Here is a 20100-nt window from a genome sequence, read left to right on the forward strand (position 1 = left end):
TGTCTTCTATAGTGTGGTCATTTCTGTTCAAATGTCTGGCGACAGGAAAGGTAGAGGTGTTAATTTGTATACTTCTCAGATGTTCCACGAAGCGATCAGCCAACCGTCATTTTGTTTCACCAATATATAGCTTGTTACATATATTATATATATATATATATATATATATATATATATATATATATATATATATATATATATATAATCAGTATTAAAATAGGTAAAATGAAGACTGAACAGAGTGCATTGTACAGAAGACGTTTAACAAAAACAACATTATTTTGATTCTTGCACCCTTGCATGTGTAGACGTTATCCTTCGGGCACCCTCTGCTGCAGCAAACCACAACTCAACTCTTGCTATTTATTTGAACAATGTCGCACGACGTACAATGCTAGAGAGCTCGCTGGAAAGACGCAACAAATATATTGCGTCTCTTTTCATTAATTTTCTCTTGGTACATACGACAAAACATATACTTTGCGCTGCGACTGGCCCACCTTAGTACATCTACCCCCAAGTTTGTTAACGAGCCTCATGTGAGATTTATCAGGTTGATCTATCTGGTAAAATAACAAGTTGTAAGTTAAGTAATTTCTGAATTTCTTTTTCTACAAAGTCAATTTCAAATTTGCTTCTGAAAATGGTCCAAAATGGCTGAGAATGCATCTGAGAGCATGTACAACCCCAGAGCTTTGGGGGGAGATTGGGTTTGCCCCAGGAGTTTCAGTCAAAATGATCATTGGCCACTTTCACCCATGTATCTATACCACACAGCATAGGGAAGGTTAATAGATAATGGATCAATATATTACCGCTCCACTGGGACTTTTTCCTCACACAGGTTCGCAAACAGATGCAGCTGATGAACAGCATATTCATACTGAAAAAGACAATTAGAAATATTAAGGAAATATAGAAATGATCTAATAAAGGAAAATGTACACTTGCTGCATTTCCATATATTGACCTTCTTAAACATTGAACAACACTGCTATGTAGGAACTGCAGAATTGCTTCCAGCCTAGAAAACAACTGCTATAGTTATATTGGTACTATAAACGTTACTTGATTGTGCTATAGCTGTGATATATTTTGTAATTCAGTCCAGTCCATCAGTAACTTTTCTAGCCTTACAACTCAAAAAGAAATATAAAAACATTCACAGACAAATAGTCAAGTCTGTGCCTGCATGGATGTAGTTTACATGCAAAAAAACTGTCCAAAAATATAGGGATGGTTTAGTGACAGCACAGCGGTAGCACTGCAATGTTGGTGCTGCTGTGTGAATTTCTATGCTGCATAGTTGTTTAACAGATTACTTTGACTAACTTAAGAGTTAGTGGTTGATGGTTTTTTTGTTTTTTTGTGTGCCTTCACTTGCATTTCAAACCTGAATCAAAATGACAAATGATTGAGCCAGTAACTGAACTAAGTAAAGTAAGGGAGCTTCTAGGCATCCAATCAGAGGAATAAATAAATGTACAACTGTAAACACACTGTTCGAAAGTCAGTGTTCTGTGTCACTGATATGGCCAGAGGATAAACAAAATTGGCTGTGAAAAGGTTATTTTCTACTAGACATCACCGTTTCTGGAACTTTGAAAATGTAAGAATACAGCTGTGTAGCCAACAGTAAGGCATTAAGTATACTGTATGTAGTGAAGGGTTCCATTAGATTTTGCCCAAGTTTCCATACCAATGAAAATAGTGTATGAAGCAAGCTGAAAGGGGTTAGGAGTAGGGGTGGCAGGTGCAGATTTGCACATTGATACCTGATTGGGACCTGTGAGAGATTTAGCATAAGCACCAGATTACATGCAACTATTTTTTTTTTTACATTAATGCATAATATAGACAACGTGTGGGGTTGGGGATGAGAGAGAGAGAGAAATAATAACCAACGAATATGGTGCTGCACAATCATTTGTCATTTACTAATTATAAATGATGAAATGCCTTTCAGCAAGTGAAACATCCCCTTCAAGTATTTTCTAATACAGAAATAACATCTTAGAACAGTTATTAGGCAGATATGTTCCTTTTTTGTGGGGGTTCAATAAAATATAATTTTTCTAGAATAAAATACAGGGTAAACAGTACATGTAACAGTAAAATCTATAAAATACCTTGGAGTCATGCCAGTTAAAACATTTCACTTTGTAATACTCTATGACTTCCCGATACATCTTATGGTTGGTTACTTCAGCACAGCCTGTTTGGACTCTCAAGGTTTGTTCTTCAGAGTTGGTGGACTTCTTAATAATCTCCATCACAGATCTCTGAATTACCTCTCTAATCTGTGACATGAGAAAATGTGATTATTAGTGTACACATTCACATTTAATGTACCATTTTTTCCAAACTTGGAAAGTAAAATTTCACAGTATAGTAAAAAAAAATGATATATACAATCTGTCGAGTATGAATGTGATGTGATTTAAATGTCCCTTGATTTACCCGCATCAGCTCATTCAGGTCATCTTTTAGTTTTTCGGCTTCCACTAGAGTTTTTGCAGATTTTATCTTCTTTTGGAGAATCATTATTGGCACATCTGAGCTCACCACAACTTCTTGGTCCCCCATATCAGCCTGAAACATACAAGGGGAATATGCTTAAGATTAAATATGACTGGGCTTTTTGGCAAGAAGAGTAATACTGTACCCCACTGACCCCACTTAAATTCCATATTCATACTATGATGGAAACAATTCCATATCTTTGGGAGTTGATCTGCAAAAGATAATTCTCACAAACCCTTGGAACAGCCATACACAAGAGCCATCTGTTGGAAAGCATTGGTTTTTTTATTAGATTATACTTCAATGGAAATATTCCCTTCACTCTAGTAGTAATAATAATAATAATAATAATAATAAACTATTTGTTGAGCGCCTTTCATACCAAGAGGTTCAAAGCACTTCACACAGATTTACAAAAAGCAGTAATTACAAAACATTGTAAAAAGAATAAGAAAATAAGACAACGTAATATAAAAAGATAAATATAAAAATATAAATGTATATACATATATACTGTACATACACATTTATTTATATATATATATATATATATATATATATATATATATATATATATATATATATATAATACACACACACACACATATACAGTATGCTAAATTATAAAAATAGGTATTAAGCCACTGTGGGTTAACTTCTAACATGATTAGGCAGAGAATTCCACAGTTGTGGAGCCCGAACACAGAAAGCAACCTCTCCTTTCCTTCTAAGCCTAGCCCTTGGAAGGGAGAGAATGCCACTATCAGTTGACCTCAGCACACACCACACTGAGGCTGATAGGGGGACAACAATTCGGACAAGTAATCAGGTGCTAAATCATTCAGTGCTTTAAAGGTGAGCAAAAGAATTTTAAAAATCAATTCTATATATTGCTGGGAGCCAGTGCAAAGAAGCCAGAACTGGAGTTATATGAGCTCTCTTTTTTGTATTGGTGAGGACCCTTGCAGCTGCATTTTGCACAAGCTGTAGTCGTGATACGGCTTGGCATCTAAGTCCAGCAAACAGAGCATTACAATAGTCCAATCTCGAAGAAATAAAGGCATGGACTACTTTCTCTGCATCGCAAATAGACAGAAAAGATCTAATTTTGGCAATATTTCAGAGATGGTAGAAACAAACTTTTTGATGTGTGACTCAATTTAAAGTAGAGTCAAAAATAACACCCAAATTTCTCACTTCAGATTTCAAATTAGGAGTTAGGTAACCCACGTTTATTTTTGACAGGTCAAGTTGTTGCTGGGCACCCACTATCAAAACTTCTGTCTTATCAGAGTTAAGTTGCAGAGAATTTTAGGATAGTCAAGTGATGTTGTCAGCTGATGTTGTAATGATATCACCTGGCTTCACTGAGATGTATAACTGCGTGTCATCTGCATAACAGTGAAAATTTACACCATACTCACGAATAGTCTGGCCTAGAGGTAGCATGTATAAAGAGAATAAAATTGGACCAAGGATAGAACCCTGAGAGACACCACAGTTGATATTTGCTAAAGAAGACATCGACTCCCCCAGTGAAACAAAAAACTGTCTATTAGAGAGGTCGAATCTAAACTAGTTTAGTACATTACCCGCCAGACCCATGGAATGATCCACCGTATCAAAAGCAGCACTAAGGTCCAAAAGAACCAGAATGGAAATAGAATTTGAATCTGCGCTCATCAGTAAATCATGTGTTACTCTAACCAGGGCAGTCTCTGTACTGTGATTAGAATGAAACCCAGATTGAAACTTTAAGAATATTGTTTGAACTCAAGTAAACATTAAGTTGTTTAAGTACTATTTTTTCAAGGCACTTTGCAAAAAACGGGATGTTTGAAATGGGTCTAAAGTTACTCAGAAGTGAACTATCTAAGTTTGTTTTTTTAAGAAGGGGCTTAACCAAGGCAATTTTAAAAGAGAACAAAACTATTCCAATTTCCAGTGAACCATTTATAATCATAAGAATATCATTGCACAGGAAACTAAAGATATCCTTCAGAAATCCTAGTTGGAATTGGATCTGAAGTACTAGTTGCTGATTTCATCTGCATTACAGTCATGTTTAATTCCTCCGCAGTAATCAAAGCAAAAGATTCCAGAACTGTTTCCCCCACTCTGTCTGGGATACTTAAGTCAGGGCCATAAACTGGAATTTGATCCCTAATGGATTTTATTTTATTTTGAAAGTAATAAAGAAATTCTTCACACTTAGTTGAAGACGCTTCATTGTTACTAACAGGTGGTAAAGAAGGGTTTACCAGTTTATCTATTGTTAAAAAGAGCTCCCTGGAATTATTTTTATTTTCCTCAATAAGATTAGAGAAATAAGCACATCTTGCTGATCTTACAGCATTATTATACCTCAATAAATAATCTTTCATAATATCATAATATGTAATTTTGTCTATAGAGCTATAACATTACCATGATCCAAGTAACGGCTTCCTTGTTTTATCAGTACAAATACTTGACGAAATACAATTTTGAGGTGCATTCATTAATCTGTGTTTTCTTTTCACAATAGATATCACTACCTTGCGTACTTCTCCTATTTACCTAGTGAAACGTGTGCTTTAACACAAAATATGATATCAGTGGCGTGCAGTCAGGGCACGCAAGTCATGCACTGCATGGCCAATCCGAAAACTAAGAATGTTGTGATAATACTGGAATATAAAATGTGTGTCTGTCTTTTATATAATCTTTTTTTTTAATGGGTGTTCATTGCGCGGACCGCTCCATTCTTTATGCTATGTTCGAGTCATGCTGCGTTAGCTCTGCATGACTAGTCTGGCACTTAAAACAGTGGAGCTCAATCCATGCTGTATTCAAGTAGCGTAACAGTCTGTAACTGTGCACTGTCGTTAGCAGGCCCATTTTGAACAACGCAGCTTTCTTTGCTTGTTTCTGTGATTTTTTTTGTTGTTGATTTCCAGAGGATTAGATTATGAACAATTAAAAATAAAAACTCCCCAACAGTTTTATTTAATAGAATGTTGTTTATTTGGAATTTTTTGCAATGCACTGTATCTTATTTTCGTACTTTAGGCTACGTTAAAGTAAGTGTTTGTAATTTATTAATTTGTTTATTTTTAAGTTTACTTTAAGTATTGTAATATGGCACGGTGTAGGATAATTGATGGACGTTATGTTGCTTCACCTTTCTTGTTATTTGTGTCCAGCTTTAACGAGCTCAACAAGGGACAGGTGCCACAAATCAGCGCACTGGTATAAAATACGCTCTGACCAGCAATCTGTGTCTGTGTGTAGTGGAGGAGAAAAGACGTGGAGGACGGCGGGCGTAGAGCGAGGGAGAGAGAAAGAAAGGATAAGGAAAACAAACAAAAAGGATTACTTGGCAACGACTTTGGAACGGAATTGGACCCCGATTAGTGGACTGGATTATTGGACTGCATGAGAACCCGAACCCGGTAAAGACGACCCTTTTCTGTACCTGAACCACGAGACTGCCAGTGATTGTTTGTTTTGTTACTTTTTCGTATTGAAGAATTATTACGTTCTGTTTATTTTCTTTTGGATTAAGAAGTATAAACTGTTGCTTTATTGGAAGGCTAAACAACCTGTAAACAATTAAACATACAGACACCATGCTGTTTGAACTCATACGATCTCTCCGTGTCTGGTGTTTTGTATCTTACCACCTGTCTATTGCAATCAATAAGTTTCCCTACCCCGCACCATATTACAGTGGTGGAGAATGCGGGCATAGATTGGGTGGTTTTGAGCAAACACCGATACAAAAAGCACGAGTGAATACATCATAGAGGAACTAATAAAGCAATTGATCACAGCCAACCTGAATTAACAGGAGACAAACCGTCACCAGGCTGAAACCAACAGACTGATGATAGAAGAGCACCGAAATACACAGCAGACAATAAGTGTAGAGATGCAGAGACTTACCACAGAGATGGCTGCAGCACGGACAGCTGGGAAAGCTATTTCGGCTACACGTTTCCTACAGAAAATGACAGAGGAAGACGATGCAGAAGCCTTTCCGAAGAACGGTGCTAAACCTTGCGCACAGTCACCTGCTCGGCGGACACCTGGGCATGGACAAAACAAAAGAGAGAGTGCTCAAATGTTTTTTTTGGCCTGGAGTACATGCGGAGGTAGAAAACTATTGTCGATCATGCCCGGACTGTCAGCAACACGCTCCTCTTCCTTCCTTCCGGAACCCCTTGATTCCACTGCCCATCATCGATACTCCTTTCAAACGTATTGCGATGGACCTAGTGGGACCGCTGCCTAAATTAGCGAAAGGATATCAGTACATACTAGTAGTGATTGACTATGCCACACGATATCCAGAAGCCATACCTCTCCGCACCATGGCCACGAAAGCGATCGCCAAGGAGCTACTCCAGATGTTTTCCCAGGTGGGCATACCCAAAGAGATTCTGACCGACCAGGGCACGCCATTCATGTCACGGATCATGAGAGACCTCTGTCGGCTTCTACAGGTACAACAACTGAAAACTTCAGTTTACCATCCACAGACGGATGGATTAGTGGAGAGATTTAACAAAACGTTAAAAAGCATGCTTAGGAAAACGATGGAAAAGGATGGGCGGAATTGGGATCAACTGCTGCCGTTTTTACTTTTTGCCATTCGGGAAGTACCACAGGCCTCTACAGGTTTTTCACCCTTTGAGTTGTTATACTCTTATGTACCCAGGGGACTGCTGGATATAACGAAGGAGACATGGGAAAAGCAGCCGTGCCCCCACCAGACCGTCATTGAACATGTGGAAACAATGCGCGAGCGTATAAATACAGTGATGCCCATTGTGCGTGAACACCTTCAACAAGCACAAGAAGCGCAAAGGCGGGCGTACAACCGCCCTGTTCCCCCGAGAGAGTTCTTACCTGGTGATTGGGTGTTAGTGTTAGTACCTACCTCAGAGTGCAAGTTTTTGGCAACCTGGAGGGGTCCTTACGAGTGATCGAGAAAATAGGACCGGTTAATTATAAAGTACGCCAGCCGGGGAGGCGAAAGGTAGAACAGATATACCATGTCAACCTCCTGAAGAAATGGGTAAACAGAGAGGTGTTATGGAACCACATCTCCCCCATGCCTGAGGAAGAAAAACCCCAAGACGCAATAACCATTGGGGACTTGGCTCCAGAACAAAAACAGGAGATTAAGGAATTCTTGGAACAAAACACGAACGTACAGTATATTCACCGCTGCCAGGGAGGACCCGTCTCATCGAACATGACATCGTGACCCCACCTGGAAAAAAAATACACCTAAAATCGTACCGAGTACCAGAAGCACGAAGAGTCGCTATTAGAGAGGAAGTGAAAAAGATGCTAGAACTAGGGGTGATAGAAGAATCACATAGTGCCTGGTCTAGCCCGATAGTGCTGGTAGCAAAGCCTGATGGGAGCATCCGCCTTTGCAATGATTTTAGAAGACTCAATGAGGTGTCTAACTTTGATGCATATCCCATGCCACGGGTGGATGAATTAATAGAGCGACTAGGAACGGCTTGGTTCATCAGCACAGAGGCCATAACAGAGGCACTGAGACAGGCAGGATTAACTGCCAACCCAAAGAAATGTACCATGGGGGTAAGTGAAGTGCGATATTTGGGATACACCATTGGGAAAGGGCTCATTAAGCCACAACAAGTTCGGGCTTTCTTGGGAATCACAAGTTATTATCGCAGGTTCATCCAGGACTTCGCTACTATTGCTGCCCCACTAAGCGAGCTGACCCGGAACAGCCAGCCCAACATGGTCATCTGGACACCTGAAGCAGAGCATGCCTTCACAAGCCTGAAGGTGGCACTGTGCTCCATCCCCGTGCTTAATTCGCCAGACTTCAATAAGCCCATGATTGTGCAGACGGATGCGTCAGACACGGGACTGGGAGCGGTGTTATCCCAAGAAATTGAAGGTGAGGAACACCCAGTATTGTTTTTAAGCAGAAAACTTTTGCCGTGGGAGAAAAAGTATGCGACCATTGAAAAGGAATGTCTTGCCATTAAGTGGGCTCTAGACTCCCTAAAATATTATTTACTAGGAAGGAAGTTTACTCTAGTAACAGATCATGCACCCCTTACCTGGATGAGGCAGCATAGCGACGCTAATGCAAGAATAACCAGGTGGTTTTTAAGTCTATAGCCCTACAACTTTCAGATCGAGCACCGCTCGGGAACGCTGATGCCCTATCACGGATCCATTCCTTCTTCTCGTCTGCCGCTCAGCCCGAGGGGGCTCAGCTGAGGGGGAAGGTATGTAATATGGCACGGTGTAGGATAATTGATGGACGTTATGTTGCTTCACCTTTCTTGTTGTTTGTGTCCAGCTTTAACGAGCTCAACAAGGGACAGGTGCCACAAATCAGCGCACTGGTATAAAATACGCTCTGACCAGCAATCTGTGTCTGTGTGTAGTGGAGGAGAAAAGACGTGGAGGACGGCGGGCGTAGAGCGAGGGAGAGAGAAAGGATAAGGAAAACAAACAAAAAGGATTACTTGGCAACGACTTTGGAACGGAATTGGACCCCGATTAGTGGACTGGATTATTGGACTGCATGAGAACCCGAACCCGGTAAAGACGACCCTTTTCTGTACCTGAACCACGAGACTGCCAGTGATTGTTTGTTTTGTTACTTTTTCGTATTGAAGAATTATTACGTTCTGTTTATTTTCTTTTGGATTAAGAAGTATAAACTGTTGCTTTATTGGAAGGCTAAACAACCTGTAAACAATTAAACATACAGACACCATGCTGTTTGAACTCATACGATCTCTCCGTGTCTGGTGTTTTGTATCTTACCACCTGTCTATTGCAATCAATAAGTTTCCCTACCCCACACCATATTACAGTATGGATAATAGACTTTTCTAAAACACACTTTTCTTATACCAATACAGTATTGGTGAGCAATAATCAGTTTGTTTGAAAAGCAGGCTTTAATGACTGGTAATAGGTGCACAGGCGGTGATTCTGTGAGTGCTCCGGGGCTCAAGCATCAATGGGGGAAAATAAGGTCCTGCACAGTGCAAATAACTGTTCTGTCAAATTATAGTGTGGATGCTTCACAAACAGAACTGTTTATTGGAGCATTTAAAAATATAAAATCCATTTATACAAAGTCTCCCAGCTTTCTTGAAAAGACCTGCGTTTCCCTCATTTCTTTTGTATTTCTTATGCTCTCATTAGTATCCATAGTAGATTCAGTATCCGTCAGTTCTGGCAGATTCTACTGTACTTGCTGTAGCGGTTTTCTCCCACTGCTAATTAAAAAAAAAATAGCCACCTTGCTAACAATTTCATCCCGAGGGCTACAGTGAAACGTAGTGTCTTTAAATTGGGACTTTAGTGAAGACCGCATGTGTACGAGAGTACATTAATTATTGTAGATAGTAATTCATATCCAGCCAGCATTTTTGTAAATAGCAACACATGTAATGTGCAATAAAATAAACATTTTATTGGTGTCATCGGAGGTCCAGGCGGAGCGTCATGGTCGGCAGGGTGACACAGCTGAGAGACTTTTTTTCCTCTGTCATCCCGTCTGGTGCTGTCAGTGTCAGTTTCTCAGCACACAGTACAGTAGTCACTCAGTAACGAGGTGATTCCAACTTAGCCACTTCACATAAGGACTAGTAAGTTTACATTAGGACTAGCACATTTCAAAAGGTACTAGTCCTTTGGACCAGTAGCAAAATATTGTTAGTATCTAAACCTGAAAAATTTAACAAGAAAAATAACTTTAAAGTTTTAAAACAAATACAACACACTGGTACTACAGTTCTATCAGGCACTACCTAACTGGAAGTAGTGTTCACTCCAGCTCACACAGGCTCAGCAAAATAATGCTGCTTTTTTATTCCAAATTACTGTGGAGAAACACCAAAATATTAAAATATTAACATTTTCTGGGCTCCGTCTGGAACGATAGGGGTGAGGATGTGACCACTGCAACGGAATATCCTCTGCATCTTTATCAGTTTGGACAGCATCCTATTAGTTAAGAGAAGCAAAGTGTTACCTAGCAATAGCCAATCGAGTGCGTTTTAAGACACGCAGTGCCCGCCCACTGATCTCGCAGCAGAGTGCAAAACTTAATGATGAGAAGACAGCGCCTGCAAATTTTTTTTGTTTTTCATTTGGACTGCATGTTAACAGCTAGAACACAAAGCAAAGAAAAAAAGTTAAGGTGGGTGTGACACCATTGCAAAGTTAAGCGGCATCTAGGGGACTTATTTTATGTTTACAGTGAACTTAAGTATCACCTAAATTAGCTTCTCTTTTGAATGCTACAACTAGGGCCTTAAGAAATACTTTTTTTAATTTTTCTGAATTATGTAGAATCCGCAAGTGTTTCCATACTATCTTAGAAATATTAGGGAAAAGTTTAGAGTAAGTCATTACTAATGGGACTCTTTTGACCTTTTTATCTCTATTTTTAGAATCTAGTATATCATCTCTTTTTATCCACTTTTCTTAACTCCGGCTCTATAATTATTTCTTTGTATCCTCTTGTTTTTAATACATTTCTTTGTTTACATAGTCACTTTCTTTGAGCACAGTCATGGGATGTATCCAATTGCTAAAGTGCTCGAAAATAGAAAGAAAATAAAAAAAACCCAGAGAAAAAATTGACTAAAAAACCAAACAGGAATGGCCATTCAAAAACTGTAAATTCCAATACAAAAGGACAAAAAAATGAAGTTGATCTCACCCAGACTGCTCCAGTAACTACAGGTAATTTGTAAAATCCTTGGATGCAAACAAACTGACAAACAAGGAACCCGTCCAAAAACTTGCAGGGGAATGTGGGTTAGAAATGCAGCCTAAAAATGTTAGATCTGTTGCCGACAAATTACTTTGGTATACTTTTAATGAAATTAGAAAACAAAAAGAAAGAGATAGCAGCCAAAAGATCTAAACAAACAAAGGTGAGCCTAACCTCAAAAATGGCTTCCCCCCCATTACTTCCTTTTTCCTCAAACTGCAGGCAGGAAACAGACACACCCTGAGAAAAGCCCCCTACTGTATACTGTATCTATAACAAAAACATTGTCAATGTAAAAAAAGAGTTAGAAAAACACAACAGCTGTTTAAAGTGGTGATATCAAACACAAAAGCCCAAGTAAGGAGAAGCAATTGGGGCAACCTGGTCAAGCATCAAGCAAATAGGCACAATTGGAAAGGTGCTGGGGCCCAACATTCACACAATTGTTGCTTCTAACTTGGCTTCTTTTTTGATTGCTCCACTTTACATTGAAATGCTCATTCCCTTATCAGCTGGGTTGTAACCAGAATAAAGATGCTGAGACACATGTGCCAAGGAAAGTGCTCAACACAGACTGGAGTGTTCTTGTTTATCCTTACAAGCACTACTACAGAGAGAAAGACAGACAGGGAATGGGAGAGGCGTCATCACAGCGCAGACAAGTATGCTTTGGGAAGACACACGGACAACATGCAGGTAAGGCACAGGTAGATCAGGGCACACATGGACAGACATTTAGCCCATACATACAAGAATACCTCAAAGAGCATGAAGCAGTATATTTCCAACAATGAAGATGAACAAGACCAATAATGGCAACGAGTGCAAGGGATAATGAGAATGCAAGGTAAGTGTATGGGAAGTGACAGTTGATGGGGCAGGCATTGCAGAGCCAGGGCTAGGGTGTTGGAACATTCTTTTTGGTTGTGCATTGTCAATGTTTTTTGTTGCAGATGTGACTTTTGAGCTGATAAGGGAATGGTCACAATGCCCTTGACGTTGTACAAAGAGCACTTCAATGTAAAGTGGAGCGATGAAAAAAAGAAGCCAAGTTAGAAGCAACCATTTTGTGAATGTTGGGCCCCAGCACCTTTCCAATTGTGCCAATTTGCTTGATGCTTGACAAGGTTGCCCCCAATTGCTTCTCCTAACTTGGGCTTTTGTGTTTGATATCACCACTTTAAACGGCTGTTGCGTTTTTCTAACTTGTTTTTTTGTTATAGATATATATTTACATGAAACTTGTACTTTTTATATAGGTATATAAATGTCAATTGATGTGGATAGACGCATTAGCCAAATCAATTAATATGACGTATTTTTCTAGCTTGCTATTTATTTATAATATAAACATGTATTCATTTCTACATTTACTTATTTAAAAATATTTATTTCTAAATGTATTTATTCCTCTATGCATTTGTTTAAATCATTATTAAATTATTCCTTTATTTATTTAATTAAACGAGGAACTACAATTTATCAGAGATCAGAGATTCAGACAAGGAAGCTACATGCCACCCTTGTGTACAGTTCCATTCTATGGTATCTACCAAACAAACAGGACACTGGATATTTTCCAACAGGAAATAGAAAATTTCTAGAATCGAGCAGAACCTTCAGGTTTTCAGCAAAAGGTGGTCATGCAAGGATGTAAGCTTAAAAAATTAACGCAATTCAACAACTGCGCAGCGGGCTAAGGCTGTGTGCTCTTCAAGGATGTCATGTTGCAAGTTCAAACCACGGTATATTTTTTTAAATTATTATTATTTTTTGTGCGATATGTGCCGTTTTAAAACATAAATACATTGTTTAATATTAATGGTTATCAAACTGCTTGCTTTCCCTGGTTTATTTTTACGTTGACCAACATGTGGAATCACATGATTGGTAGATGTCCAGTTATTTAGCTTTTCTATTTGAAAAAAAAAGGAGGAGAATAACAATTTTACCTTAGTTTGACGACTTATATCTCATTGTGTATAAGAGGTATTTACGTTTTTTTTCACATTTAATGTAAGAAAGTTTCAGACTTTTGGTACTGGTACAGATGGTAATTCTAAGTGATTTAGTTTTGCCGCTGCAACATGGTGAAAACAGCAAAACTCTTGGAGCTGTATAGAGACTCTAGTTTCAAACAAGTTTTTCTAACTCGTCGGAAACTGACGAGATTTAGTTATACAACGAGACACTAGCAAACCGTCGCTTGCAGCATCTGTGAAGTTGCGGTTAGAGCACTGTGCTCCTGACTAGAGGGTTGCAAGTTCAATCACAGGTGGGGGGGACACATTGCTGCTTTACCTAGGTTGGACAACAATACACTTGTTTCACGATTCATTTGTATTTACAGCACTCGCTTTGGACAGCTGACCGTGTTTGTATATTGTGTGTGCATTAAATACTGTTTTTATTGTTTCGGGATTGAACCCCTGGGTAAACTGTGTAGTACACATTGTTGTGTACTACCACTCATTATTATTTACAGTTGTCAAGTGACTCTTGGGTTATAAATAAACACCATTGCACTTGGATTTTCGTTGTCTCTGTCTGTTATTGATCATCGCATCACTCCTGCACCTGCGCACTGCAAACCACTTTTCCACAGGGCCCCACTATAGATTTGGATGGGTAAACTGCCTTTCATTTATATATATATATATATATATATATATATATATATATATATATATATATATATATATATATATATATATATATTAGGGCTGTCAGTCGATTAAAAGTTTTAATAAAGGTAATGATCTTTCACATACGTGAAAGCACAGGACAGCTGAGCTGCGTTCACCATTACAGCTACGCACGTGGCTTCCTGTACTTCTCCTTTTTATTGCATCTAGCAAAACCTGAAGAGATTAAGTCGTTCTGAATCTTGTTAGAGGTACCCGAGAATAATGTGGCTATTGACAAGTGATTGCTTAACATGTCGTAGAAAGTAGCAGAGAAAGTAATTCCACATAATTACCTGTTTGAGGAATTGGTGCCTTCATCGTGCCTCTGAAAGCCAGTTCTTGCTTGCATATTGTGATGTATTGTAACGCTTCTGCTTATCCATCAAATTGAACATCAATCCGGGTTTGTCCAAAAGTTTTCAGTGTACAGGGGTGTAGCGAAGAATAGATTTTTACCAAGGAAAAAAGTTTTGGTTTAAAAAAAAAAAAAAAAAAAAAGTACATATCCTGTATATGTTACGAGATGCTACCCCCCTTTTATTTGAGTTTATTCGTGATTATCCGTGTAAACATGTTATTTAAAACTTTGCTACATATTTCTACTTTCGACATGCACAGGAATGTGGTGCTTATTTAGCAGTTTATGTTCATTGGTTTATATTTGATAAACAGCCTGATTTTTAGAGAGAAAATAGAGGTCGTTGTGCATTTGCACTGCAAGTTTTTTTTGCCACCAGTTATACGTCTGGATTTTCAACAGGGGCAGGTTAATTTCTCCTACTCACAACGCCCTTTGCGACTCCTGCTTATGATTCAATTGAAACGACAACTGATTTTCAGGTTCATTAACAAGCCAATTAGTCACATTTCAACAGTCTGGACTTCCATGTAACTGGAAAACAACGAGGCAGCACACATGTAGTCACAACAATTGGAAAAGAGAAATACATTCTTAGCACCCAAGTTGAGTTTTTGATCGATGGTATTTTTGCACATCAAACTTATTTTCGGCAGAAGGTCCGAGATTTAAAATACGGAAGGATATAAAGCTGCAATACTTTTTGATAAATCCATGTTTTTCCTGTGCAATGGCAGCGCCTTCCCCCTCCCCCGATATAAAGATTAATAGTTAGTTTTTAGTACTTTTCATGTATTGTATTTTTGTGCAACAGCCCCGATGCCAAGGGCTAGAAGAAGGCAATTCAATCCATAATAAATTCAGTGTTTGGCGACAGCATTTAATTCTGGGGAGGCAAAGTTGTGTCAACATTGTACATTCTCTGTCCCAAATAGCATCATGAATGAGAAAAAAACATGTAATAACTGGACCAGTTTACAACGAGATAAATTGTGGCAGTGTTCACACTAGACCGCGCCAATGCCCCCCTGAAATAAAAAATGTCCCGCTGAATTTCTATTAACGCCCCCATGTGTCCTCCTTCCTAGACCAGACACAATACCAATACGCAGTATATTAATGCATTTTGTATTAACATGACATATCTGATGACAGGCTAATCTTTTTTACTTGTTTGTTTACACTTGCTTTTTCATAATTAAACTCCCGTGCCATTATTCTCCAGTCCAGTAGAATGGGCTCACACCCTCCCTGGTTAGTCAGTTTCACAGTAAAGCCTGGAAGACAACATCAGGCTTGTTAACAACAATCACTTTATTCTACTATCCTCTCTCGCTGACCTGGGAATCCCTGGCACTGCTCTGGCCTGGTTCTCCTCCTACCTCTCCAACCGCACTTACCAGGTAACCTGGCGTGGAGCAACCTCCACACCTCGCCATCTCTCAACAGGAGTCCCCCAAGGGTCAGTCTTGGGTCCTCTCCTGCTCTCTCACTTTATCACTCTTCCCTGACCACCTTCCGGCGCCTCCTCAAGACTCACCTCTTCAGACAGCACCTGTAGAACTCCTCTTTTCCCTCTGGACACTATCACTCTTCCTTAAATGCGCTTTACTTGCTCTTATCTGCTCCCTATTTTACTGCATTTAATCCTGTACTTTAGAATACTGTAATGTGTCACAAGTGTTATTTAATAATCTGTAGTATTTTGTATTTAATTATATCCTGATGTAACTATCACTGACACTTATCCGCTCCGTTATTGAATCCTATTTTGTCATATACTTGTACTTTCTAGAACCGAAGTCATTGTATTTGTTTACAACTGTAAGTCGCCCTGGATAAGGGCGTCTGCTAAGAAATTAATAATAATAATAATAACAACAACATGGCCCAGCGCAAATATAACCTTGTATCCCTGTTACACCCGACCATTACTTCTGGAAGAATAAGTAATCAGCTTCGGCAGGGACTGTTGAAATGTAGGCTATTATATTTGTGCTTAAAAATACTGTGAAATTCATCCGCTGTAAACTTATCTATTTGCTAGACAAAATATCTGTCTGATGTTTGGAGATATGGAGTGACTTAGCAAGTGAATGGGAGAAATGTGTACTTCTGCGTACTGCAATACAGTTTATAGACTAAGTGCAGTAGATTTGTGAAACGAAAACCGCATCATTGATTTTAAAAATAAAAGTAGCCTACGATAACGTTATAAAATATGTGAAATTTGTCTTTTCTATGACAAAAAGTGCTAAAATTCAGGGCCAAAATTATTCCGTATGTGTTAAGCACCAACTGTCTCTTGGCCATTTCGCCAGTAGGCCTATAACGACATGAAAAAATACATACAGTGTATGTGACTTTATACAGCACTGTATATATGTGCAGTGTGGAGTAGTGGTCAGGGCTCTGGACTTTTGACCCAGGGTCGTGGGTTCAATCCCAGGTGGGGGACACTGCTGCTGTACCCTTGAGCAAGGTACTTTACCTAGATTACTCCGTAAAACCCAACTGTATAAATGGGTAATTGTATGTAAAAATAATGTGATATCTTGTAACAATTGTAAGTCGCCCTGGATAAGGGCATCTGCTAAGAAATAAATAATTATAATAATAATATGCCTACAATACATCTTGCATTGAGAAAACACCACTGGAATCGGAATAAAGGAAATTATTATGTAATACAGTTCATTTTCAAAACCATATCTTTATGTGCAGTATTAAAATATGTTAAAATATAGCAAATCCACAAAACCAACGAAATACATATTGTATATTTGACATTTTATTTTTAATGTTCTGTGTAACACAGGCCATCGTTTAAACTTGAAAAATGCAATACAGTACCTGAAGCAGATACGCGTTTATCATATCAACAACATCAACGTGTGTTGTAAAAATAAAGCAAACATTGCTTTGAAAACTGTTCAAAATATTTACTTGGGGCTAAGAATGAAAAATGTCAAGGAAAAATGGCATTTGATATGGAAATTGTCAAAATAAAGGGGCAGCTGGAAGGTAAGAATTTACCAGTCAGGATAATGGCATTTAAATACTACTATTAAACTGTATCTGTTTGTAATGTGTAGTTGCTAACACCAGACTAATTTACATATTAAATATGTATGTTATAAATAAGCCCTTTTTCAGTTTCATATAAATAGTTGGGCGGTTACTGCAGTCTTTGGGATAAAAATAAATAAATACATATTTTAAAAAACTAAAAGCCTAGTCTTTAACTCATTTTATTTCCTGTGTGCATTTGTGCCTGAAAATCGATATTTATTTTTTTTCAATGACCTGTTTAAAGTTTATTGTAACAAGTACTGTTGGTTCATTTCAAAATACAGAATGTATGGCCAATCAGAAACTGAAGTATTGCCATGCAGTCTAATTTGACAGGGTGTCCTCAGCTCACCGCGCACCAGCGACCCCTGTAGTCTGGCCAGGCGCCTGCGGGCTCGCCTGTAAGCTGCCCGAGAGCTGCGTTGTCCTCCGATGCTGTAGCTCTTGGGTGGCTGCACGGTGAGTCCGCAGTGTGAACATTTGTTTTAGATTGTATTGTCCTGTTGCCATTATCTTTGTAAAGATTCCTTATTGATAATGAATTTTACTCTTCAGAGTAGTTTTAGGTGTTTTTGTTTCTTTTTTTAATGTCACTGTTTAGATCATTCAAATCCACCTCTCTGTATGCCTTGTTGAAGCTTTGATAACATCTTTAACATGTATATTATAATTTATCATATCATATCATCATAATGCAAAATGAGAACATCAATGTATAATAAAAAATAAAAATATGTATCATTTGTTTTTGTTTTCTTTTATAGTAGGATTACAGTTAAAAAGATAACTATAAAGACCAATAGATCCCATAATACGAAGATTATAATATTATAACTTATTTTTAGTTAACTATAGATGAAACATAAATTGATGTTACATGAATCAACATATGTTCCATATACAGTAAGACTGAACTTCGTTATAGGTTAAATATATCAATATATGAAGAATATATGTTACATATGTGAAGTGATATATTAATCATGTACAGGTAGTGGACAAAAAAATTGAAACACCACTTAATAAAGTCACTTAATAGGGCCCTGGGCCACGATGGTATCCTGCTCTGTGGAGTTCTCGGCAGACCGTTTTTGATGAAACTGGCTGCTCGCGCCCCAGGTTGAAATTTGCAGTCAATTGATCTGCAGTTGCTCGCCTGTTTTGCCTTGCACTTCGAATTAATACACAGATATCACAATCCTGGAATATGCGCTTCTGCCCACTGTTGCCCTTTGCTGATGATGGCTTTCCCTCAGAGTTCCATGCCGACATCACCTTAGACACCGTTGCTCGTGAAACATCAGCAAGTTGAGCTGTCTTAGTCACTGAAGCTCCTACCCAACGTGCCCCAACAATCACCCCTCTTTCAAAGTCACCGAGATCTCCTCTTGCAGCCATGCTAGCTATAATTATTGGCAACCAGGCCTGTCCAGCACTTTTATACATGACCCTAAGCATGCTGGGATGTTATTTGCTTAATTAACACATGAGCCACACCAGTGTGGAAGCCCTTGCTTTCAATATACTTGGTGTCCCTCATTTACCCAGGTGTTTCCATTTTTTTGTCCACTACCTGTATCTGTTGACACAGACGATGTGTTAATAGAATCACCGGTACCTGCTGACTTATAGGTTGTGTGATAAGATAATCCACAAGATAAACAGTTATTTTTTGGCATAAATGGAGCACATAATATTTTAAACCAGCAGCAAACATGACTATTCAGGTAAAACTGCTGCAACACTGTAAGTTTAATACTCAGTTGTCTGTGTCTATTTTAACGCTGAATCACTTGAAAGTGTTAACTTTAATAAAGCAGTAGGACATGCAACATTTTTACTGTGCCTATTTCACAATTTAACGACTGTTTTTAGACTGAGCTGCTATTACGATCATTATGGTAAAGTTAAACACACCCTGCAGAATCTATTCTTTGCTTCAGCTCGCCTCTAAATGTATTATCCCGACATCTAAAGCTAAATGTTTGTAAATTTCGCGCGACATTGAAGGTGGACATTCTCCTCTTAAAAAAAAAAAAAAAACAAAAAAAAAAAAAAAAAAAAAAAAAAAAAAAACCCTGATCTCCGTTCTGGATCCCCAATCCTTGATTGTAATTCCAATGCGGTTTCGGATCAACATTTCTTACTCCATTTTAGCACTATATAATCCACTTTAGCATTATAAATATAACTCCCCTTCAAAAACGAACTCAGTACCTGGAGCTCCCACTATTCCACTGGTTTTACTACCGACTTACCTTCTATACCTCTTTGGCACAAGCGTGGAAGTAGAACACCCGTCAACCAGAAAAACAAACAAACAAAAACCCCTTCCAGGATAGTGCGTTTTCTGCTAGTTTGTGTAATGCCTGACGAAAGCCACGACTTACTGCCTACACTTTCTGATGCAGGAAAACGAAAGTGAAAGTTATGATCTCTTTTTTACTCGGTAAGTGCTACCACCTAGTGTTGAACATAAGTAACCACAAGCCTCTAGTCTGTGCAGAGGAATATTTTACAACACAAATAGCTGTCTGTTGTGTAAAAAAGCAAAAACAAAATTAAGGTTACCAGACGTCCCGTTTTAGATGGGACAGTCCCGCGTTTGGAAGACTGGTCCCAGTGTCCCCAGAACCTTTCTTGGGACGCATTTCGTCCCCCAGAGCATCGTCGCGCTGGTA

At 38.6% G+C, this 20100-nt stretch overlaps 1 protein-coding gene across 1 annotated transcript in view; it reads right to left on the reverse strand.

The window, feature by feature from the left end:
• The window catches only part of LOC117413108 (legumain-like), a 43457-nt gene extending 23617 nt beyond the window's left edge, over nt 1-19840 (reverse strand). Inside the window, exons 1-5 of the mRNA XM_058996639.1 lie at nt 19678-19840; nt 6451-6593; nt 2461-2592; nt 2130-2300; nt 816-883 (exon numbers count right to left, since the gene is read on the reverse strand). Coding sequence (XP_058852622.1) covers nt 816-883; nt 2130-2300; nt 2461-2586 — 365 coding nt within the window. The 5' untranslated portion in view covers nt 2587-2592; nt 6451-6593; nt 19678-19840. The remainder of the gene's footprint in view (nt 1-815; nt 884-2129; nt 2301-2460; nt 2593-6450; nt 6594-19677) is intronic.
• Nucleotides 19841-20100: the final 260 nt, after the last annotated feature.

The sequence above is a fragment of the Acipenser ruthenus genome, chromosome 23 (genome assembly GCF_902713425.1).
Source record: "Acipenser ruthenus chromosome 23, fAciRut3.2 maternal haplotype, whole genome shotgun sequence".
Taxonomy (NCBI): domain Eukaryota; kingdom Metazoa; phylum Chordata; class Actinopteri; order Acipenseriformes; family Acipenseridae; genus Acipenser; species Acipenser ruthenus.